Here is a 25,002-nt window from a genome sequence, read left to right as displayed (position 1 = left end):
TAGTTTCAGGTCATACAGCCAAGTGAAAAACCTAGGGTATTTTTTTTTCTGTTCTACAGACTCGAAGAATATTGCTATAACTAGGCTGTTTGCCAAAACAAGCTGACTTTTCACGTGTTGTTTTCTACTTTATGGCTCTTCCGTATATCCATGAAGGAAAAAATACAAGCATTTTCTCAGGGCCAAACAAAACTTCACAGTTGTAAATCTTTTACGGGCAGGTTGACCAATGAGTTCAGTCTTTAGGCTCAGGTCAAGGCATGGGCCCAGATATCTGCACATGAATTTATTATTCCCATGTGCATCTCTAGAGTACTGACATCAGCTTGGGACTTGTTGATAGAATTTGATGACTGTAGCTCCACCAATTCAAGAGTTTTTATGTCAGGTACCCAAACCCATTCCACAAACCAGGAAGGGAGGAGATGCCTCAGAAGGTCCAGTTCTATTCCAAAGGGAAACCTTGATGGATCAGGCAGAACATGGCTGCCTTATTCATAATCCTTCAAATATGTTGTAAGGGGTTCTTAATCTTTATTGGAACAATCATCCCTTCAAGACTCAGACAAAATTTATAGATATTCTTCCAAGAACAACATACTTAAAATTTTGCAAACAATTTCTGGGAATTCAGGATTGCTTTGAGTCTATCCTTGCACTACTAGGTTTGAGTATAACATTAACCCATTAATAAATTATCAGAGTTGGCCTCTAAGGGCATGAAGCAGACTCAGGAAAAGGTGATTTACCACCTTTTGTTTCTCGAAATAATCCATTTACATAACTAGCACATATTGAGTGTGTGTTCTGAGCCAAACACTAAGCCAAGTGCTCTACTTTTTAATCCTATGAGGTCAGTAATGTTACCATTCTTTTTTCCAGTAAAAAAAAAAAAAAAAAAAAAAACAAAAAAAAACAAATCTTACAAAAGTTCAATGACTTGCCCAAAAGTACAGTCTAGTAAATGATAGAGTCAAAATTTTTAACTCAGTCTTCTGGGCTTCAACTTCTAACCTAATACAACAGCCTGCCAATTAATCAACCAGGATCAAAATTTTAAAAACACTATATTCTGAGAAAATTTATTTGTAGACATTAGTTTGTTATTTTTGTGGAGTAAAAGCATCCTGCCAGATCAAAGGTATTCCTGGCTGAGTGAGAAACCAAAGGATCCTGGGATGATTAAGGAATCCTCTAGAGTTAAAGAGTTAAAAGAGGAGGATCCTAAACAGAGGAAGCTGAAAGAGATAGCAACTCACTCTGGCACACACTTGCACATTGTTAGATTTTCCTGGTTAAAAAACCCTGTGTCATAGAAAGAAAGAGACATGCCCAAGGTTGTATAGTCAATTAAATAACAGGGCAAGGACATGTGCAAATCTCATGCACAATCATCAAGTAAAAATTTACCTTAATTTTTTTTTCTTATATTACATTTGAAATGGATCAATGCATTAATATGTAATATAAAAGTGTTCCATTATTAGGTGCCATTCATGTTTTTGGTCTAACTAACTCTGTGATCTCTCTTTACTCTGTGATTATCCAACTCCAAAGGCACAGATCATTGTAATTGCTTTGTTGTATAGGCCAGGGCTTGGGAGTATCTATTATGCCGACCCACAGATAATTTAGCACACATTTAAGAATTACATTTTTTTTTTTTTTTAGGAAAAGCACCTTAGCATTGGAATTACGGATAGAAAGAGCCTTAGGATCCACATAAATGTAATACTCTGCAGTCTTCTCCAAATGATTTTTCACTTTTCTCTAACAACAACCCTGTTTAAGCCCCTTGAATAAACCCCTCATTATCATCTGAAGACAATCTTCTCTAATTTTCAGAGTTAGAGCCATTTAGAAAGTTCCTTATTTCTGTTCAATTGAACCCTGACTTTCTCTAGTTTACCTTAAATGCTTTAATAGAACTTTTTGTTGTTGTTACTGTAATATCTTTTGTTTATTTTGATTTTGAGCAATATATAAAATTTATTTTTAAAATTATTTAGAATATTCAAGGTTTAAATTGTGGCCAGTTAAGAAAGAGCAGACATGAGGAGGTAGAGAGTAAGGGGAAGGAAGGGACAGATATTAAATCAGATAAATTACATATACAAACACACTATGCTGAGAAAAACATTTCAGAAGCAGAGAAATATAAAAACCAAGAGGTGCAATGAGAAAGAAAGGCGGGGGAAGGGGAGGGAAGGGGAAAGGGGAGGGGGAGAGGGAGAAGGGAAGGGAGGAGGAGGAGGAAGAAGGAGGAAGAGGAGGAGGAAGAAGGAGGAAGAGGAGGGAGGATGAGGAGGATTGAGGAAGAAGAGAAGGAGGAGAAGATAAATGGGAGGAAGAGGATGGGAAGGAGAAAAAAGAAACTGAGCTGGAGATTCATATTAAAGTGTCTTGTGATTGGAATGACACACTAATCTTTGCTTCTGACACTGAATATGTTCAAGTTGGATCTTTACTAAAGGCATCAAAAACAAAGAGCACACAGAATTTCTGTGTTTTTGGGTTTTGTGTTTTTTTTTTTTTTTTTTTTTTTGAGAGGGAGCCTCTCTCTGTTGCCAGGGCTGGAGTGCAGTGGCGAGATCTCGGCTCACTGCAAGCTCCCCCTCCCGGGTTTACGCCATTCTCCTGCCTCAGCCTTCCAAGCAGCTGGGACTACAGGTGCCTGCCACCACGCCTGGCTAATTTTTTGTATTTTTAGTAGAGATTAGAGATGGGGTTTCAAGTGTTAGGCAGGATGGTCTCGATCTCCTGACCTCGTAATTGGCCCGCCTTGGCCTCCGAAAGTGCTGGGATTACAGGTGTGAGCCACCGCACCCAGCCTACTGTTATCTTTTTGGGAAACAAAATACAGTCTTCTAGATTGAATCATGGCTAAAGATTACAGGAAGTCATTATGTCTTTTGATTCTTACCTAAAAGTTATATAAGAATATGTTTTAAACATTCACTTTATTTTCCTTTGATGGAGAATAAAAGCTATATTCTATCTCTGAAAATTAAAAGGGCTCATACAAATTCACAAGTGAAGGGGAGAATATTCTTTTGTGGAGACATATTCTCATCTATTTCTTTCTTTAATGTACTAAAAAAAGATTTTTAAAGCAATGTTCTATTTTCACAGCTTTAGCCGTGAGTGATAATATCTCTTTGTGTTTGCCTTGTATTAAGAAACAATGACCAGAAATCTAAAGGCTAATTCCAAAGGGAGGGTTCATTGTCTCAAATGTAACTATAACAAGTTTATCGAGTTGAACTGAAATTAAGGTTTAACTTTCCTGAAAACAAGTTCCCTGTCAAATGTGACATTTTCCACTCTATAGAGTTTTCATGTTTATTTTTCAAAAACTGGATCACTTTACTTTTTACCATTTGTTGTACATAAAACAAAGAGGCGTGGATATAGAGATAAAAGCCCTACAATATAAATTGGTTCAAATTTTTACAATATTTAAGCAAGGAAAATATGGTCTCTTAGCTCTACCCAGGATTTGGAGCAGTCTAATAAGGAAGAAGGAACTGCAGATTTGAAATCTAAAGGCTTAGTTTAGGTCCTGGCTCTGACGCTTATGTACTCTGTAATCTGTACTAATTAACCTCACTGAGTTTCAGTCCTTTATCTGTAAAATTAACAGTGTGAACTAAACTTTTCAGACTTAAGAATTGCTAGAAATGGATTTGACAGCTCAGTTTTGAGTGAGGAATAACACCCACATATTTCTTCAAATTATCAGCAGCAAAGAAATAAGTCTGACACTGACATTTCTCTTTCTCCCATCCTAGAATCTTCAAAGGTTATTTGCTCATAGAAAGTCACCCTTTGAATACTCAAAGCTCATATATTTGAAGTAGCCAATGACATAATACAAGAGTTCTTTTTACCTCAGTGCTCTGTGTTCTAATATCTCAACTCATTGCATGAACCGAGGCCATGGGATAATTGTGACCAAGAGGGAAGGAAAGTATCCTATAAATTGATAGTTTTGATTTAGAAGTAGAATTTAGACCAAATTGTTGCTGACTAACAACACTAAAGGAAAATCCTCAAGTTACTGAACAACCAACAAAACAAGAATGAGGTAATATTCTGAAGAAAAAAAACCTACAGTAAAAATTGTGATTTGGAGTGAAAACAGAATGGCATCATTTTATAACATAAGTTTCAATAGATGCCAGTTTTGTTCTGAATATTTCTGTACAGAACATTTGTTTGAGTATAGTAATCTCATCACTTGAATCCAAAAGCTAGAACATTGTCCATTCATATCAGTTTCCAGATAGCTACACATGCTGAGCATAGGAGGCTGGAGGGGGCATTTATATGTCTATCTGTCAGGACTATAAGTCCTGAGGGGGTAAACAGTATAAAATACTATGTGAGCACAGTGTGTGCCTGAGACATACCTGTAGAAACTGAGATAGTGGTGATATTGCTTATCCAATATCCTCAAATTGGAAAATTGTTTCAGAGATTCTTCTCTAGAAATGAGCTTACTTATAAGAAAAGGCTTGTAAGTAAGCACATTGATTTTCTTTTTTTACATTTATATCCACATACTCAAAAAAACAATAGTTAGCAAAGGCTGAGAACTCACAAGGAACTACTCTTTTCCAGCATTTTTACATTGCATGAGGTGCTTTAGAAGCTATTTTCAAACTTTTTTAAACTTCACTCTTGAAATTATCTTTGTACAATGAATTTAGCCATTGATAATGGACAAAGTAAGAAAGGTAAAATGAGGCCCTCTGTAAATTACCTCTATATCCTCTAAAGCTGAAAATAAGATGAAAGATTTACCAAATTTCTCACTTGGTTAGTAAATGGAAATTTTATCATTTTACTTGAATACAGACAAAAACCTGTCTATCTTTTGTAGAAGTCTAACAGTAGTACTTGTTTAAACTTCTTGAAGTTATTTTGAAACTGTCTTTCATCCTGCTGAGGTCAAGTCACCTTCTCACATGGGATTACTTTCTATTTCAGGTGTAAGCTTGAAAGTACGGAAATGGTCTCTGCAAAGAAAGTGAAATGGACAGATTATTTTTGTTATTCTAAGTGTACTGTCATGGAAAATTCCAGTGTTACTTATATGACAGTAGACACATTTTTGGGAATAAAATATATTGCCTTTTCAAAGCTGAATATTTACGTCTTAAGCTGCATAATTATCATATTCTTATTCCTAAGGTATGAAATAATGAATTTCAAGGAAATGGGAAAAGATTATTTTGATTATATCAACGTTGGAAGTTGGGACAATGGAGAATTAAAAATGGATGATGATGAAGTATGGTCCAAGAAAAGCAACATCATCAGATCTGTGTGCAGTGAACCATGTGAGAAAGGCCAGATCAAGGTAAAATGGAATCTATGTTTCTTTCATTTTTGTTGTAAATTCAACAGTGTTAATTATCATTAGCTATTTTTTAAAATTTTAGACACTTATTTTACTTTTTATATTGTAAGCTTCTAATGTCAGAAATTCTCACTCATTCCTTATGAAATCCCATGTGCAACTCACAATAGTCTTAGTAGTTGGTTTGATTAAACCAGTTGATGAATCATGTTTGCCCACACCCTTTCTGCTCATACAAGCCTTTCAAGACATGACTTCCTGGAAATAAAGTTTACAGTTAGAAAAGACACTAATTCGAATTTATTTAATAAATATTCATCAAATGTTTATTAATATAATAGTTAATATTGATGAGGCAAAAATAAATGAGACACCCTTAATTGTCAGAAGATTTACAGTCTGTGTGAGAAAAATATGGACACAGATAAGCAACATTATGTAAAATGTGATGACTTCATTAAGAAAGAAAAGAAGAGGGCTATATCAGTTTGTACAAAAGGGATAGAGATATTTCTTCTGAATAAAATGTCAAACTTTGGACCATAAAAATGAGTATGATTTCAGGGAGAGAACACTTACAAAGAAAGAACAGTAAAAGAAAAGAGACAAAAGTGGTAACTGAAGACTGTCTAGCACAAGTAAATAATCTAGAGTGCATTGCTCTAAATGATTATTATAAAAGAGAAAGTTGAAATAAGTTGAACCCAGATTTGTGGAGAGTTTTGAACATCATACTAAATACATTGAACTTAATTTTTATTAAACAGGAGTCAGAATAATTTTGATCAAGATGTTGGCATAAGTTGAGCTGTGGTAAGGAAAATGAATAAATAGATTTATAAAACAAGAAAGAAGAGACAAGTTAGAAGCATGCTGTGATAGTGGTAATAAGGCCTTGAATTGGGGAAGAAACAGTGAAAATGAAAAGGGGCCGGAAGACATATTTGGAGAAAATATTACAGATGTAGATTCAATCAGGCTGACTACCAATTTGATGTTGAGTTGTGGAAGATAAAGAAGTCAACACAATCAACTGCAATTCTAAGTGTCAGTAAATAAAAGGTGGCATTGCCAGGAATAGAAAAATAGGGGTAGCTTTATAGAAAAGGTGATTGGTTAGTTTGGGGGCATGTTGGTTTTGATATAGCCATCCAGTGATTAAAAGTTTGGTCTAGAGCAATGAAAAATAAGGCTAAGCATACAGATTTAGGAATTGATTAAATAGAGTTAAAGTTGAAGCTATTATAATAGACAAAATTGCAGAACCTAAAAGTGTAAATAAAAAATAAATATGGACCAAGAATATACCTTAGAGAATTTCTGCTTTCAAAGTGTAAAAACGGAAGAAGAGGTAGAGGCTGAGAAGCAACAGGTACAAAGAGAGAGATGACCAGAGAGCACACTGTCACATAAGATGGTAGTCAGCAGAAGAAAAAGGTCAAAGAAGAGGAACAATGAGGAAAAGACATGAAAATTGAGGGTTCACCCTTCATCTGGGCCTGCTAGATTGAATAGAATGTAATGATAATTGAGTATCAAGATAAATGGATAAAGAAAATATATCTACATAATAGAATACTATTCAATCATAAAGAATGAAATCCTGTCATTCACAGCAATGTAGAAGGAACTGGAGAACAGAATGTTAAGTGAAATAAGCCAGGGACAGAAAATTAAACGTCACATGTTCTCACTTATATGTGCAAGATAAAAAAAAAGTTGATCTCACAGAAGTAAAAATTAGAACAGAGCGTACTAGAGGGTAGGAAGGGAAGGAGGAAGAGAGGGATAGGGAGAGCTTTGTTAAAAGAAGCAAAATCACAGCTAGATAGGAGGAATAAATTCTAGTGTTCTTTAGCACTGTAGGATGAATATAGTTAAAAGTATTCTATAGTTTCAAATAGCTAGAAGGAGGATACTGAACATTCCTAACATGAAGAAGTAATAAATATCTGAGATGATGACTATGCTAATTACCCTGATCTGGTCACTATACATTATGTGTATCAAAACATCACTATGTAACCCATAAATATGTACAATTATTGTGTGTCAACTGAAAAAATAAAAAGTATAAGAAAAAGAAATATGTGACAAAAAGCATGTAAGAGATAATTTGGTAATTTGAGGACATTAAAAAAATTACTCTTAGGCTAAAAAAGATGTGGCCACACTTACAGGAATTAAAAATTCATGAAGAGAAGACAAAGATATAATAAAAAGGGGGTGAGAGCAGCTATTGGTGCACAATGCTGTCGGGAAAAATGATATCAAAATAATTTATTTGCTCATCAAACAGTTCTTAAAGTACTACCATACCACATTTCAGGTAGTGTATTCCTAGAGCCACTGGACTTGGTCTTTTCAATCAACCTTATCTTCACTCTGTTTAGAAGACATTTCATATGTTTTTTCATCTGTGATTAAGACTGAAACTGAAATATTTTAATATTGATAGTAAGGCCCTCAAAGGGTAGGTCTGAAGATTTGGAAAGCATAAGACCAGAAAGAAGAAAGATAAGGTAAAAGAAGATAAAAATAAATGTATTAATATCTGCTAAATGGCTCAAAATATTAGATATCTGACATTTTCTGTATGTCTTGTTATGGTATACAGCAAGAGCTGGTAAACTATAGCCCACAGACTAAATCTGACCTACTATCTGTTTTTGTGAATAAAGTTTTATTAAAATACAGCCAAGCTTATTTGTTTATATATTGTCCATGGCTACTTTCTGCTATAGTGGCAGAGTTGGATAGCTGAGTTGCTGACTTGCAATAGAGACTGTATGGCCCAAAGCCTAAATATTTACTATTTGATCCTTTGTAAAAAAATGTTTGCTAACGCTTGTTACATCAAGACAAAAGAGATTTTCATCTTGGCCAATTATCTTGCAGTTAAACTCTTCATTATGAGGGGTTTAAATTCATGTACAATTATTTGTGTATCCACCAAGAATATCAATATTCATAATTTCCAGTGCTTCCTGTAGAAAAATTACACAGTGTAAATTACCATATATTTTTTCTTTATTTTTGACCCTTCACAGCAATACATTTTGAAAATATAACTTCCAGGGCCAGGCATGGTGGTTCACACCTGTAATCCCAGCACTTTGGGAGGCCGAGGCAGGCAGATCACGAGGTCAGGAGATCGAGACCATCCTGGCTAACACGGTGAAACCCCGTTTCTACTAAAAATACAAAAAAATTAACCGGGTGTGGTGGCAGGCACCTGTAGTCCCAGCTATTCAGGAGGCTGAGGCAGGAGAATGGCGTGAACCCTGGAGGCGCGAGATCACACCACTGCACTCCAACCTGGGTGACAGAGTAAGACTCCATCTCCAAAACAAACAAACAAACAAACAAACAAAAAGAACTTCTAAATGCTGAATGACTAATTTGAGAGATTTCTTTATATATACTTTTCTACCCTATTCTAAAGGGAATAATTTACATAACTAGAAGAATTTTATTCCCTATTATCGTGTGTGTATACATATATATATGTGTGTGTATACACACACACACATACATACACACACACATATATATATGTGTGTGTGTATATATATATTTTAGACGGAGTCTCCCTCTGTCTCCAGGCTGGAGTGCAGTGGCACAATCTTGGCTCACTGCAACCTCCGCCTCCCAGGTTCAAGTGATTCTCCTGCCTCAGCCTCCAGAATAGCTGGGATTACAGGTGTCTGCCACCACATCTGGCTAATGTTTTTGTATTTTTATTAGAGGCGGGGTTTCACCATGTTGGTCAGGATGGTCTCGATCTCCTGACCTCATGATTCGCCCACCTCGGCTTTCCAAAGTACTGGGATTACAGGCATGAGCCACCGCGCCTGGTCTATTATCATATTTTTAATACTGGTTATTTTGTAACAATATTTGCTTCGACCTTTTTTAAAAATCCCAAACTTCATTTTCCTAACCAGATGTCATTTTTACTCTATTAAATATACAATGCATAAGATTTTCTTAATATGGTTTAAGGCTGTAACTGAGCAATTTAATTCATGATATCAACATCTCATGGCATTGTTCAGAGTTTGTAAACTTAGTTTCCATGAAAGGGTTTAGTCTAGTAAAGGTTCAGATATGTTATATATTGTTATTCATAAAGAAAGCACTGCTGACTGGGTGCAGTGGCTCATGAGTATAATCTCAACAATTTGGGAGGCTGAGATGGAAGAATCCCCTTGAGCTCAGGAGTTCAAGATCAGCCTAGGCAACTTAGTGAGACCCTATCTCTTCAAAAAAAATAGGAAACAAAAATAATTGAGCCTGGTGGCACACATCTGTAGTCTCAGCTACTCAGGAAGCTGAGGTGGGAGGCTCTCTTGGGCAGGGGAGGTCAAGGCTGCAGTGAGCCAAGACGGCGCCACTGCACTCCCAGCCTAGGTAACAATGCAAGACTGCCTCAAAAAATAAAATAAATAAAAAAGAAAGCACCACTGCTTCCAGGATCTTGAAAGAGAATTGTCACTACCTCGTGTTCAAAATAAATGTGAAACAGAACATAAAATGTGAAAACATAAAACAAGTTCTAAATGATCAGAGGAAAACATATTAAGTTATCACTATTGATTCAAAAAGAGATTATAATATTGGAATTCTTCTTGGAAAAAGGCATGAACTTATTTTAATTTCAGGTGTTTACCTGAAATTCACAAACCAATGAAAACTGAACCATAAGAAATCAAAGTATTTCAGTGGGGGGAAATGCAGCTGCTTTTATTTGCTAATCCCTGCTAAGGTCTGCTAAGGTCTGAAAGACATTCCTTCAGCTTTGCAATATGCCTGTTTGCATTACAAAATCTAATATCCTTGTTCAAGGATAGTTTTGCCAAGTGTGGTATACCTTGAAAATGAAATTCTTCATTTCTGTATATGGACATTTATGTGCAAATTATTAATGAAATGGGTAACATTATTAGAGTGTTCTACACTTTACAAATCACTGTGTTGTTTTATTTAATCCTAAGGAAATCCTATAAGGTAGATATTATTATCCGAAAAGCAATAGGTCCAGTTAAAAGAAACTGAGCATTGGCTGGAGAACTCTGGTGCTACTTGATTCCCAAGCCAGTACTCTTTCCCCTGCATCTTTCAAAATATCACACAGTCTAATCTTCCAATAAGACTCAGCATTTATAAGCATGAGCATTTGAAGTTCAACATACATTGTTTGATCCCTCATTTACCCTAACATGCTATGTGAGCTAACTCAACTTCAGTTTTCTCCCCTAAGAAAATGAAAAAAATAAACCAGCCACTTCATACAGAGCTGTTCTAATGCTTTAATGGGATAACAGTAAGGGACAAGTACTAAAGAGCCTGGAAATAGTCAATATTATTATGAAGAATACTTTAATCAGGTCTAAGGAGCAATTTTGCCTCACTTATTTACTTACTTTAGGGAAAATCTATTTTAGGCCCTTTTGCCATTATTCCCTGCTTGTATTGTTGTAGTTTTAAGAGTGAGTAGAAGAAATACTACAAAAATGTAAAAAACAGTTGTCAGCTTACAATTATATTTGGTATCTAGCTGATGTTATTATCAAAGGTCATTACTAGAGTCAGACTAGAAATATAAAGTGTAATTATTACTGTGTCTGGTCATTGCTGAATATTAACCACGGTTTTAATGATTTAAAAGAACATTTAATGAATGCTGTCTATTCCAGAGAGGTTTTTCATGCACCAATGGTGGGGAAGAAAAGGTACATCTATTTCAAAAGAATAACATCTGTGACTCTTTCACCTGTTAAATTATTTCAATTATTTTCCATTACCTTAAAAAAGTCAAATAGATTAAGAGCTATATAATAGTCTGAATGACCTCATCTACCTTCAAACAAATCAAAGCTACCAAAATAGGAAAGAATGGGCTGAATTGTTGAATCAGACTTTTAGTAGAAAGAGATCAAGAGATCATCTCCAGGAAAATCTTAATCTTTTGCTTTCTTCTACCCAATACAAATTCCTAATTATATTTATCAATATGGATAGATTTTAGAAGATTAGGAAATATACAATGTTTTTTGCTCACAATTATTCAACTAATGGGGGGAAGGAAGCTAAGGTAAATCCAGAGAGCAGCAGTTCTTAACTTGAGGAAAGGAGAAGTAGAGCAGATCCTGGGGTGAATTCAGTTATGCGTATGTACATATGAGCACAAGCACAGGTACTTAATTAAATACAGGTTTCCAAGGCTAATTATCCAAAGACTTGCATTTAATTTAATGCCTTATCCTGCTACCAGCTAACTTTATGATGTTGGACTTGTTTAAACTCAGCCTTACTTTCTTTAATTATAAAAAAAAAAGAATATTAAAAATTATACTGCTTATCTGATAACATTTAAAATAATGTATGCGAAAGGCCTTTCTGCTTTGCAAAACAGCACATTGGAATATAGAATTGTTGGATTTTTATCTATGCAAAAAAATATCTAAATTTCAAATATTTGCCTTAGGTGATCCGAAAGGGAGAAGTCAGCTGTTGTTGGACCTGTACACCTTGTAAGGAGAATGAGTATGTCTTTGATGAGTATACATGCAAGGCATGCCAGCTGGGGTCTTGGCCCACTGATGATCTCACAGGTAATCTGTCACAATCTCACCACATATACATAAACTGAAAAAAGATGCAGATGTGGGAGAGGGGGGTCACGTCCCCAAGTATTACTCATCTTGGGTAGTCTTATTTATGGAACAAATAATTTCCTTGGGAACATAAGCTTCCCAAAGGTTGAGCTACTTTTTAAAATCCTCAAATCTCTGGGAGAGATGTGCCTATACGTCCGTCTTCACTCCAAAATTAGATCAGAATTCCTAGCTTGTCTACTGGGCATTCTTCCCTCATCCCCAGGACATTCCCAGAAGTTCCTAAATAGGGTCCCAATTATATGTGTATTTTAGGTGAAGAGAAAGAAGTTTTAGCCAGGAAGTGATGAAAATATGTCATGACATATCCAAGAACAAAAAGGTTGCACTGAATTGGGCAGAATGTCATCTAAAGTTCTTTTCTTCTCTTGTTTTTATTAATTGAAATCAGGAGTCTCCAACTAATAAGTTTTCAAGTATTGTTGGTACAGGGCAAGACTTGATTTTACTTGTTTATTGTTTTACTTTTTTGTTTTGTTTTGGCTTTTGGTTCCTTCTGCCAACAGATGTTAAAGACTATGTCATCGTGTACTCCAGTCTATATTTCATAGTCTTTTCTAATTTTTATAATATATAAACAGAATATGATTCCTTTCATACTGTCTTCCAATTTTTCTTCAATAAACATTTATTAAATGCACTCATGCTTATTTGCCTACCACTAAAATAAAAATATAGAAATAAAAATACTACCTCTTTCTTAATGAAGTTCACAGATTAATAAAGGAGGCAAAAAATTAAAAATATGATTACAATATAATAAGAGGACATAGATTTATAGACATGGGAGCATGAGGAGGGCACCCATAAACTGAGTATGCAAGAAAAAGAGCAAAAAAGCCTTGCAGGCAGAGAGCCCCCCATGTGGTATGTCAGGTTGTCTAGTGGTTTTAGAATTCAGTTGGATTTAGCACAAGACTTCTAGAGGCTAGAAGATCATAAGGTCATCAGTGTTAGACTCCATCCCTCCCAGGACAAATGATTTTATTCATAGTAGTTGTATTCACTTATTTCAAAAGTCTGGTTATTAAAAATTCCATCATCCTGGGTCTTTCAAGACAGCTCACCATTTTTTGGTGATTGGTATGTATACAGAAGACTTTTTCTTTTCTCAAAAAAAAAAAAAAAATCCGATTTAATAAAACATCCAAGTGCCTTTTGATCGCATTTGAATCTTCTTTTTGCCATTACACTATGAGCTTTCTGATGTTCTTATTCATCCTGTTTTCCCCAGAGCTGACTCAGTGCTAAACACAAAGCCTTCAATAAATTTTGTTGAATAGATGATCTATCGTGTGCCTGTGTGCAAACACACAGTAAAAATGCCAAAAAGAAAAAAAAAAAAATTCTGTGATTGGTTTTCTTGAAGAAGGGTGAGGAGCAATATTCCTATCTTTTCTTTATACTATTTATTTACATGTTTTTCTACTTTTAAACTAGATTATGGTGAAAATGAAAAACTGTCTTGCAACGTCAACTAATTTGCATGGCTAAGCACCTTGTAAATGAATATGTAGATGTAACTTTTTGTCTCATGTTCTGTAAGACCATGATATTGAGAATGAACACAGTCTGTTCTTTCATTATTTCAGCAGATAAATATTTTATTATTACTGTTTTCATTATAATAATAGATACTTGAGAAATTGAGGTAAAAAAACAGCAATGCTTCCTGTGTCACTTGTTCCCTATATTCTAGTCCTTAAACATCTTACCATCTTGTGGGGAAAGAGACATAAAACAACACATGCACATGGCTAGTCAGCTCTTTGTTTGCTAATGGGCTATTTGTGTGCCTCATTGACTAATTGTATATGAAGTCAAAGAACAGGAATAAAAACATGGAAATATCAGAGAGGTCATAATTTAAATTTGTGGTCATATAATTTCTTTCTGAAGAAGTAAAAATTAACTGAGACCTAAATGATAAATATAAATATTTAGCAAATAATAACTAAGAAGAGATTAAGTCTGGGGTAACAGCACATGTGAATGTCTGTATATGAGTAAACAAGTAGGAGAACAGTGTCAGAAGAGGTCAAAAAAGTAGCAGGGGCAAGAACCTATGCAGCCTAGGAGAACATGTTCAGGGTTTGAGTGTTTTATTATTAAGACAATGAGACATCACAGCAGGAATTTTAGTATAAGAAAAAATACATTATTATAACTATATTTTAAAAATATTATTCTGGTTACTGTTACCAAGAATAATTTGGGAAGGGTTAGAAAGTGAAAACAGGAAGACAAGTTGGGTAGTTGCAGACAAGAATTCTTAATGTCTAAATAGTGCATTGGAAGATTTGAGATATGCTTTTGGGTAAAATCAACAAGACATACAGATTAATTGGATGCTGAAGGTGTTAAGGAAGTTGCCAAATTTTCTTTTTTGGAGGCTAAAAAAATAGATTATTTCATAAAGATCAAAACTTTAGTTACAGAAAATATCAGACATGTCTTTGAGATTTTCAAGTGCTAATTGATTAATTTAACAAATTTAGGCCTTAGCTTGTGCCAGAAAATGTAATTTGGATTGGGAATACAAAGATTTAGTCTAAGTTCCTAAGAAATTTATAATCTTGCAAAAGAAAAGCATGTAACCAGGTAATAACAGTGTTCTTGGTGCTATAGGTGAGGAGTAAACAAAGTATTTTGGAAGAGCGGGGGTGCCAAACTAACCCTGGAGAATCTGGGAAAGTTTAATCTTGAAACATGAGTTGAAGCTCACTTTACAAAAAAAAAAAAAAAAAAAAAAAAAAAGTGAAGAAGATATACTGTGTGTTGTCTCAAAAATGTCCTTCTACAGTGTAAAGACAAATCCAAATCCTTGCATTGTTAATTCCATCTCATCCCTCTTTCCAATCAACTTTCTTGAGTAATAAATCTTTCTTTTATCTTCCTCACTCTTGATTTATCAAAGCAATTTGCCTCCTACCCTTACCATGCTATCATAAATATTTCAGCTGAAGATGTCTGTAGTCACCACATGGCCAAACTAATAGTCCCTTGTCAGTCCTTATTTTACAAACATTTCTGTTCAATTTAATGGGCTTGATGCTGCACAGTCTCCTGAAGTTTTCTCCTCTGCCAGCCCTATAATAACACAAGTTTCTCTTACCTACCTAAACACCACTTCTGGGTGTTTTTGTTTTTGTTGCTGTTGCCTCTTCCACTTAATCTAGATAATAAAATATTGAAGTTTCCCAGGGTTTCGTCACTAGCTTATTGTGTTTTCCCCCTACACAGTCTCTCCAAATAATGTCATCTACTTTGAGGGTTTTAATTATTACCTGCATGCTGTCAATTCCCAGTAGTACAGCTCACCCTGTGTTCTTTTCCTGAGTTTGAGGATCATGAATCTAACTGCTCACTGGATTAGTCCTCACTAACATGGTTAGTCCTCACTTATTTCAGTTCAGTGTATCCAAACCTTATCATTTCACCATTGTGCCCCTTTACTAATTAACTGTAAACTTGCTTTTCTATTCCCTGGGTGGATATGGCCACCCATATCCAGTTACTTATCTACCCTAATGGTTTGAATTGCTAAATATTCCTAACCACCTTTCCTCCTCTCCTAGTACAACTCTTCACTCAACTAGGTTCTCATCATCTCATATTTAAATATTGCAGTAACTTTCCAATTTATTTCCTTGTCCCTAGATTTATGGCACATGCCTGTTAATCCACTTTTGGTCTTGCTATTTTTTTCAGGGAGAATTCCGATCTTTTTTTAATGGCAGGAATTGCAGTGTTTATTATTTTGAGACAATTGTTGCAGACATATTTAAAATTTTCTAAGCAAGGTGCTTTTAACAACAAAAATTTTTAAAGTTGGAAAAAGCCAATAACTTGGATCACAGCTGACACAGAATTCCCAATTAAAGTGGATTCCATTATCTCCCTAGATTTTGCAAACAATACTTTGTCTAACACTTCTTTAAAACAACAAAGGAGACAGCAAGCTGAAATTTTTTTCCAAGCACACAGGAAATGGTGTCATCACACTACTTGAAGAAGGTGCTGAAGGGAGAAGATGATCTTGCTATTGAATATTGTATCCAAAATACAGATCTGTCTTTTTTTGTTTCCTTGCTGGTATAGGAGAAAGTAATTATCTTTTCTTCCCAGCCTAGGTTTATGGATGAAGTCCTTGGAACAAGACACAAACTAACAAGAGAAAAGCACATACATTTATTTAATATAAGTTTTACATAGGGAAAGGAAAACAAAGAAACAGGAAAACGTGTGTATTTTTATGCTAGGTTTGATAGAGAAGTGGTAAGTCATTGGGGAGTATGATTGGATTATAAAAGCATGATCTAATGATAGTTAGCTGGGGAGAACTCAGCTATTCCTGTTTGTTCAGATTGCTGTCAGTGACCTTGCATTTTTAGAGATATACAGATGTTCACTTCCTCTGGGTACAGAGAGAGCACCTGTCAAATGAGAGTTTTATGACCTGCTTCAGGAGAGAACGTTGGGGGGAAGGTGAGAGTTACCTTCCTGTTTCTGCTGTTTTCTCAAATGCCAAGGTGCCATACTTTGGGGTAGTGTGTCCTGAATCCCATCACTCAAAACTTACCACTGGTTTTATAACTCTGTATGGTATATTCCAAGCTTTCAACATGACCTACAAAATGTCCTCTCTTTCCCAGCCTCCTATGATCTTTCTAGTTTCAATCACCACTGCTTTCCATCTTTCATTTTATATTCTGTTGTCAAAGACTGTTCATAATTCTCATCCACAGAGAATGCTATTTTATTCCTCCCTATCTGTATATATATATTGTCTTCTCCACCTGGAATGTGCTTACCCCTCTTTCTTTACTTGAGTAACTCCCACTTACCCTCCCTTACTCTGCTCATGTGTTATTTTCTCTGTGAAGCCTTCTTTGATACACGTAGACTGCTAAGTTTCCTCTTCTGTATTTCTAAAACAAATGCTGCTTCCCCTTTTAAATCCCTTTGCAAACTAGATTTTAATGATCCGTATATATATCTGCCACTCCTACTGAAATGTTAGTCTCTCATGGACATAGCTGTCTCTTAAACATATTTGTAATCTCAGCACCTAATACAATGCCTGACATAGAGTAAGCTTTCAGTAAATACGTGTCAACCTCCAGTAAAATGATGGAGAGTGTTACAAATGAAGATTAAAGTAGGTATTAAGGCCAGCCTGTGAGTAAAGCCTTTAACAAGTTGGGAATTTATCCTATAGACAGTGTGGGGCTAGTGGAGGTTTTCAAACAGAAGAATAAAATGATTTGTCTCTGGCTAGATGCATACATGTGAGTGTGTGTATGTGTTGGTGGGGGTCTGGGTGGGGGACAAATGCCAAACCTAGAAAAGTCTTTGCGTTGATATTATGTGAAGTTTAACCTTTAACTGGAATCTGCAGCACTTTTCCAAAGAGCCTATAGCTGTGTGCAAGCCCACCTCAGTGACCCTGATTCAAAGTAACACATCACTCGGAATTGCTAGCTAGAATGTCCTGATGGCTTCAGCTATTCCAAAGCCTGCCACAGAAAAGCTCGGGGCTAGCTTTAGGAAACACTGCAAGCCTTTCTTCTATGCACTTGGCTTATAGTTACCTTACTTCAACCTAGAATGTGACAGCTCAAGTTACCTTTGGGTCAGTGCCCTCATTGTGATAACAACAATCAGTACATATATAATGCTTTCTATGTGACAGGAACTGTTTGCAGCATCTTGGAAATGTTATTTCATTTTATGCCAACATAATCCTATAAGATTATTAGCATGGCTAAGAGATCTCCCGTAAGATTATTAGCATGGCTAAGAAATCTGAGCCCACCTGGAATTAAACAATTGTTCAGAAAACAAAGTAGCAATCAACTGACATTAATGTCTACCTATATATTTAGCCATATACTATTTGTATGTGTATATTTTTTTTCATAGAAAAATATCCTAAATGAAGGCTACCTAATGTTAAGATGTTTACAGGTGGTAGGATTACAAGTTCCTTTTTTAACACATAAATACATGTGAGTGTGTGTGTGTGTGTGTGTGTGTAAACATGTATGCAGAGTGTTGAATATTATGAGAATGTATCATCATCAATAAAGTCATTAAAATGTTGTAAGTCAGCCATATTCTCAATAGCAGTCATAAATTCTTAGGAACCAGTAACCAGGAATTAGGTAGAGAAATAAAGACAATCTGGTATGAGAACCAAGAAGACATGAAAGAAATGAGAAATAAATGGAGGATGAGGTCAGAACATAGGCCATGTCCCCAATTCAACTTATTTTCATTGAGGACAGCAAGCAGTTATTCTTTGTCTTATAATTAACAGGTACCTATGCTAGCAGTGAATAGGATAAAGAGGATCCCTGCCCTCGTGGAGATTACTTTCCCAAATATTGACAAGTAATAATAATAAGATACTGAGTATTGACAACAGAGAAGACCAGAATGGTGTGAGAGCCCATAACAATAAAAGCTAACTTAGGTGATATTTAAAATTGCCTCTTCAATGAATTGTGGGAGTGCAAAAATTGGAGTAATGATGGGAGCTGGCCAAACTAAAATGAAAGAGAAGAGTGTTGTGGACACAGAACATAGGAACTAAGATGGAACTGACACTATAAGGGAGAAATGAGACAAGAAAGCAAAGGCCACCTTTTGGAGAGCCTTGGAAACTATGGTAAATATTTTAAAGTTTATCTTAAGGGAAATTGTAAAACATTTATTCATCCATTCAGTCATCTAGTCATTCATTCAATAAATGTATATCCAGCACTTTCACTGTTCCAGGTGCAGGGGAGGAAATATATATATTTCCCTCTACCCGTCTTAGGTTCATTGGCTGGGGCCCCTGTAACTAAAGACAGATTAACAAAAGAAAAGCATATGTATTTATTTAATACAAGTTTTATGTAACACTGGAGCCTTCATAAGGACCTGAAGAAGCAGTTAAACCTGGCTGTTTCTATGCTAGGTTTGATGTAAAATGAAGAGTTGTAGAGAAAGGAGATAGGACAAAGGACATGAGTAAACTCAGGTAAACTTAGCAAGGCCTGTTCCTTCAGATTCCTCTGAGATAAGGATGCTCCTTTGCTCCAGGTCTAAGGAGGGCACCTCTCATGTGAGGGTCTTATGACCTGCCTCAGGGGTGTAGGATGTGAGAAGGACATAAAGTCTTTCCACACCTGCTGTTTCTCAAACTCCTTCAGCTTAAAATATTCAATATGCCAAAGTGCCATATTTTGGAGTTGAGTGTTGTGAACCCCATCTCAGGCAATGTTCTAAATGCTGAAAATATTTCTATGAACAAAACTGATAAAACTATCTGGTCTTATAATGTTTACATTCCAGTGGAGAGAATAGTTTTAAGCAAGGTGATTATCTCCAGGAATATTCAAAAATTAAATATGAAAGAAACTGTGCTGGGTGCGGTGGTTCATGCCTATAATCCCAACACTTTGGGAGGCTGCATTGGTTGGATTACCTGAGGTCAGGAGTTCGAGACCATCCTGGCCAACATGGCAAAACCTTGTCTCTACTTAAAATACAAAAAATTAGCCAGCCACGGTGGTGCACACCTGTAATCCCAGCTACTCAGGTGGCTGCGGCAGGAGAATCGCTTGAAGCTGGGAAACCTGGGAGGCAGAGGTTGCAGTGAGTGGAGATCACACTACTGCACTCCAGACTGGGCGACAGAGGGAGACTCCATCTCAGAAAAAAGAAAAGAAAAGAAAAGAAAAGAAAATGCAATTATGATGGAGTGCTTTATAATATTATTTACATAGTCACAATGTGAAGAGTAGATATTGTATAAAAACATGAAAAGGAAGGATACAGATTTCAGAATAGCAGTATCATCTGGTAAGACAAGAAAGGGAGTTAGATGGGAGTTACAAAACAGGTTTTAATTATAGCTTGTGTGTGTGTGTGTGTGTGTATATAATTTGAAACATATATGACAAAATATTAACTTTTTTAATATAGACTTTATTTGTACCATACCATTTATACTTTTCTCAGCACATTTAAAAATTTTATAATTTAAATGATTCCATACTATTTGAGCTATTCAAATATTTAACACTAAAAGATAAGATTTTAAAACAGAAGACTAAGTTGGGAATTATAAAAAGAGGATAAGAGTAAGGAAATTTTGCAAAAATCAATGTGAATCTACCAGTGGTTTGGATAAGGACAATGTAGTGTGAATCAAAAGCAACAAAGATTTGATTAGGAATTAAAATCAATAGAACAAGGTAATTAGTTCTCTGAGAAAAGTGTGGTCTGGTTTGAGAAAGAAAGGAGAAAAAGTAGTGAAAGGCAACAATTTGAGCTAGACATTCAGAGAATTATCTAAAAAGCCTTTGCCAAGACGCTTTTTCTGGGACACCATTCCCTGCCACATATCTGCAAAAATTGTCCTAGAAAGAATCTCTAATTTGTTTTTTATCAAAGAATTTAGGAGGAGATATAAGTAGTAAGAGCTCTAAAGATCTTAGGTCCCCAGTCCAAAGCCACAGAAACACTTCCAGGTGGGACTTACCAGATGCTGCCAACCTTCCAATAAACTAAGTAAAAGGAAAGAGCAAGAATATTGTGTCTTTCAAGAAGTAATCAGGTGGGAAGCCTTATGACAGGAAGTTAGCATTATCTCCTGCTTTTCAATCATAAAAGAAATATATCTTACGTAAGTTCAAAGCTGTAAAACGCTTCCATTTTATTCCTTCCAAGGCAATACGTGTCAACAGCTTAATGTCAATAGGGACATTCTCTAGGAAGTTCCTTTGGTTCCCTGAGTTACCTAATTGCTTTGGAGGTTGGAACATTTGTCTCTTCACTTAAGAGGAAAAAAGCCACAGAGTTACACAAAGAGATGTTGGTGAGAATAAAGAAGGGAGCAGAGGATGAACTCCAAGAGGTGAAACCACTGGCAGGTTTTATAACTCCCGCATTTGAATTGCTCTCTTTTTACAAATGTGCATTTCATTTGTATTCCTCAACTTGTCCTACTTTTCTTGGGACTTTTTTTTTTAAGCTTTTAATAAATAAGCACATTAAATAAAAACATGGGGAGGATTACTTTTCATTTCCAATTATTATAACTATCTTAAGCGTTATCTTTTTGAATCCTTTAAGGTAGATATTATTATTCTACAGTTGAATGAAACAAAACTCAGGAACATTCTATACCTGGACAAGATCACAAAATTGGTGGAAAAGAAATCCCAGGTGCTATGATTCTGGGATTTTTATGCTATACTACCTGTCTCCCTCCACAATCACATTTTAGAGCCCCATATTTTCAGAAAATTATAGAAGGGAAAAAAAATCAGCTTCAAGCTGGTCACATGTTAATTATCTCCAGGCTGCTCTAATATTTTTTATTCCAAATGTACTTAAAATGTGCTGGCTATTTGACTATTATAATTAAACTTAGATGAGGAAAGGAGGGAATTAAATATTATTTGTTTCTGATTCTTTAGGGGAAATTTCTTATGAGTTTAGATGAGAAACAAGTTTAGTTTATTATTACAATTGTAATAAATAGTTCTTGTTAATTGAAACTGGAATAAGCTTTCAGAATTCTGCTATCTAGCTTCTTGGTTTCTAGGTTAGACAGTAATCTGAACAGGAGCATATACTATACAGCTGGCTATCTATCATTCATAATTCATTCAGCAAAAGATATTTTATCAGGTTCCTACTCTTTTTTTTTTTAACACTGTGCTAAGTTCTGATGATACAAATATAAATGGAAGATACCTAACCTTAAATAATTGCATTAAATTATACATATAATACATACAATAATTAAACCACATACCAAATGCAGTGGTGGCAAAAAGGATGAAATTATTCATTAGCAAATATTTGAGTTCCAACTAGGTGCCAAACATAGCACTAGATCCGGTACTGGGCACACAGTAGTGATCGAGCCCCAGTTCCTACTCTCAAGTATCCCAGCGCTTAGACCAGAGACACATGCAAAATAAAGAGGCAATTTCAGTATATTAAGTATCCCTGCCATAGCATAGGAATCAATTTAATGTTTGTATAATGAAGGAATAAAAGACAGGGGAGGAAATGCAGAAATGAATGAAGGAAGGAAAGAAAGTGCTAGGATGGAGTAAATGTTGATGAGAGGAAATTAACCGGGTCTTGGAAGTTCAGAGGTAGCTTCTGGGTGGAAAGGGAATTTATGTATGTGAAAACAAGATGCTAACCAGGTAAAACCGAAATGAATTTTCAGGCAGAAAAAAAGACCATAAGGAATGATACATGTCATATCTAAGGAATGTGTGTGTGTCTCAAAATACTTTTTCCAATATAATATTCAGAGCAAGTACACCACCATTTCACGATCGCTTTTTCATCAAAGCCTCTATTATGGGAATAACCTTTCCTAAATACTAAACATAATGGTGATCAGCTGTAAAAGAAAGTGACTGTTTTGTTTAACAATAGAATTCCCAGGTCTCTAAGCACTTTTTAGGTTTCCCTAGATAAGTTCACTACATTACACACTCAACAGTACAATCTAAGGAAGTCGAATTTATGGCAAATGTAGTATAACAAAGTACAGCTGAGAATTTGGCCTGCATACAATACCAATCTGCAACAATTCATCTTTATTTTCTTCTAAGAGTGTAGTGGTTTAAATCAAAAAGTATTGGAGTCAAACATGCCCATGTTCAAATTCACACTCCACCAGTGACTCATTGTGCGACTTAAAGCACAGAAATTTTTATCTGTGAGTGTCAGCTTTCTCTTCCATAAAATCGAGATAACAGTAGTAACTAGTTCATGAGATTATTAGAGCAATCTTATAGCATACAAATAGTTTAGTGCCCATTAACTGTTCAAGAATACTATTATCACTCCACTGTTAATAAAGTTATTAAAATATAGTAATGAAAAATGAATAGAGAGATAGATGGATTGGTTTAAGAATGAATGAACAAGAAAATTTGGGGAAAGTTTTAACCTGTGTTTATTTATTTAAATTTATTGATTTATTTATTGAGACAGAGTCTTGCTCTGTCACCCAGGCTGGAGTGCAGTGGCGCAGTCTCAGCTCACTGCAATCTCCACCTCCCAGGTTGAAACAATTCTCCAGCCTCAGCCTCCCAAGTGGCTGTGACTACAGGCGACTGCCCCCACGCCAGCTAATTTTTTGGTTTTTGGTTTTTTGGGGGGGTTTTTTTGAGACAGAGTCTCGCTCTGTCTCCCAGGCTGGAGTGCAGTGGCCGGATCTCCGCTCACTGCAAGCTCCGCCTCCCGGGTTCACGCCATTCTCCTGCCTCAGCCTCCCGAGTAGCTGGGACTACAGGCGCCCGCCACATCGCCCGGCTAGTTTTTTGTATTTTTTAGTAGAGACGGGGTTTCACCGTGTTAGCCAGGATGGTCTCGATCTCCTGACCTCGTGATCTACCCGTCTCAGCCTCCCAAAGTGCTGGGATTACAGGCTTGAGCCACCGCGCCCTGCCTTTAATTTTTTGTATTTTTAGTAGAGACGGGGTTTCACCATATTAGGCCACCTCGGCCTCCCAAAGTGCTGGGATTACAAGCGTGAGCCACTGCGCCCAGCCTAACATGTGTTTATTAAATGTCTTCTACATTTGAAAGTAAGATCCTTTTAAGTCAGTGACTGTCTAGCCCAGTGAATGGCAGAGAGTAGGCAATTTTTATTTGTTGAACTAAGCTTACTGTTATAAACATCTCTTTTAACTTCACTTAGATTAGCTTATTAGCCCTTCTGATTCTAAATGAATACATTATAGAAGTTTAATGGTGACTTGGAAATCCCAGAAAGCCATAAGCTGTGACAACACTAAACGGCACCTGCCATTTGTTTTTTTATCTTATCATTGTCCCTGATAAAAAAGGTTTCTAGTTTCACTGATCACTTCATTATACACTTTTGATATTTTCCTCCACTGGCAAAATTAAAAATAAAAAAATTAACCTTCCCAAAAAGAATCTAGCATCTATTGCCACTGATATTTTTACATTTATGTGTTTTAAATAAAATGAAGGCTATTGTGTTGGAGTGCTCCAGAGCTCAGTCTTGATTTTCTTTTCTGTCTACACTTGCTTCATTGGTGATCACATCCAGTTTTATTCATGCCATTAAATATCATCTATACAATAAACATTTTGATGTTAAGTATCTTGTCCAGATCTCTCACCTAATCTCCAGACTTAAATATTCCATTGCCTAATTGACATATTGATTTGAATATCTAATAGATATCTTAAATTCTACACTTCCATCACTGAAATCCAGGTCTTTACCTTCTTGATCTCCCAGGCTGCTTTATCCTTACTATTACATTTCATCTGATGATAAACACATTCTTTCATTAGGTAAGACCAATAACTTTGGAGTTAATCTGTTGACGTCTTGCACATCCTTTAGTCAGTAAAGAAATCCCATTGGCTCCTCCTTCATATCGCAAATTCCACCACTTATCACTACCTCCAGTAACTGTGCCTAACAATCATCATTAATCATCTTCCTGCTGAAATAACCTCCTAACTTTTCTCCTTGATTCTACCTTTGCCCCTACTTACAGTCTCTCCTCTACATTCCAGGCAGAGATATCTTTTTAGAAAATAAGCCAAGTCATGTTACTCCATTGTATACGAATCTACACTGATTTCCCGTTTCATTCAAAGTAAAAGCCAAAGTACTTACAAATTCCTGTTTTGTATGACCTGGTCCTTTGTTATGTGTCTGACCTACTTTTCCCTTCACTTCATCTGGTCCTTCCTCCCAACACATTGGTCCTTTTGTTCTTCCATTTAAAGATCAGAAAGCCTCTTATCCCAGGGTAATTTCCCTAGCAGTTATCTGCCTGGAAGGCATCACTGCAGATAACCACATGACTATTACTCTTTCCTTCCTCAAGTCCTTGCTCAAATGTCTACCCTGAGCAACCTGTTTAATACTACCAACTAACA

The 25,002-nt window shown here is 35.8% G+C and overlaps 1 protein-coding gene across 6 annotated transcripts in view; it reads left to right on the top strand.

Annotated features, from left to right (window-relative positions):
• The window catches only part of GRM5 (glutamate metabotropic receptor 5), a 576,324-nt gene that overhangs the window by 475,513 nt on the left and 75,809 nt on the right, over positions 1 to 25,002 (top strand). For all 6 annotated transcript variants that reach the window (XM_015435594.4, XM_005579310.5, XM_005579312.5 and 3 more), the window contains 2 exons: positions 5,197 to 5,365; positions 11,856 to 11,982. In XM_015435594.4, coding sequence (XP_015291080.3) covers positions 5,197 to 5,365; positions 11,856 to 11,982 — 296 coding nt within the window. The remainder of the gene's footprint in view (positions 1 to 5,196; positions 5,366 to 11,855; positions 11,983 to 25,002) is intronic.

Source organism: Macaca fascicularis, chromosome 14, assembly GCF_037993035.2.
Source record: "Macaca fascicularis isolate 582-1 chromosome 14, T2T-MFA8v1.1".
NCBI classification, from domain to species: domain Eukaryota; kingdom Metazoa; phylum Chordata; class Mammalia; order Primates; family Cercopithecidae; genus Macaca; species Macaca fascicularis.
This window is presented reverse-complemented; position numbering and strand designations above follow the sequence as displayed.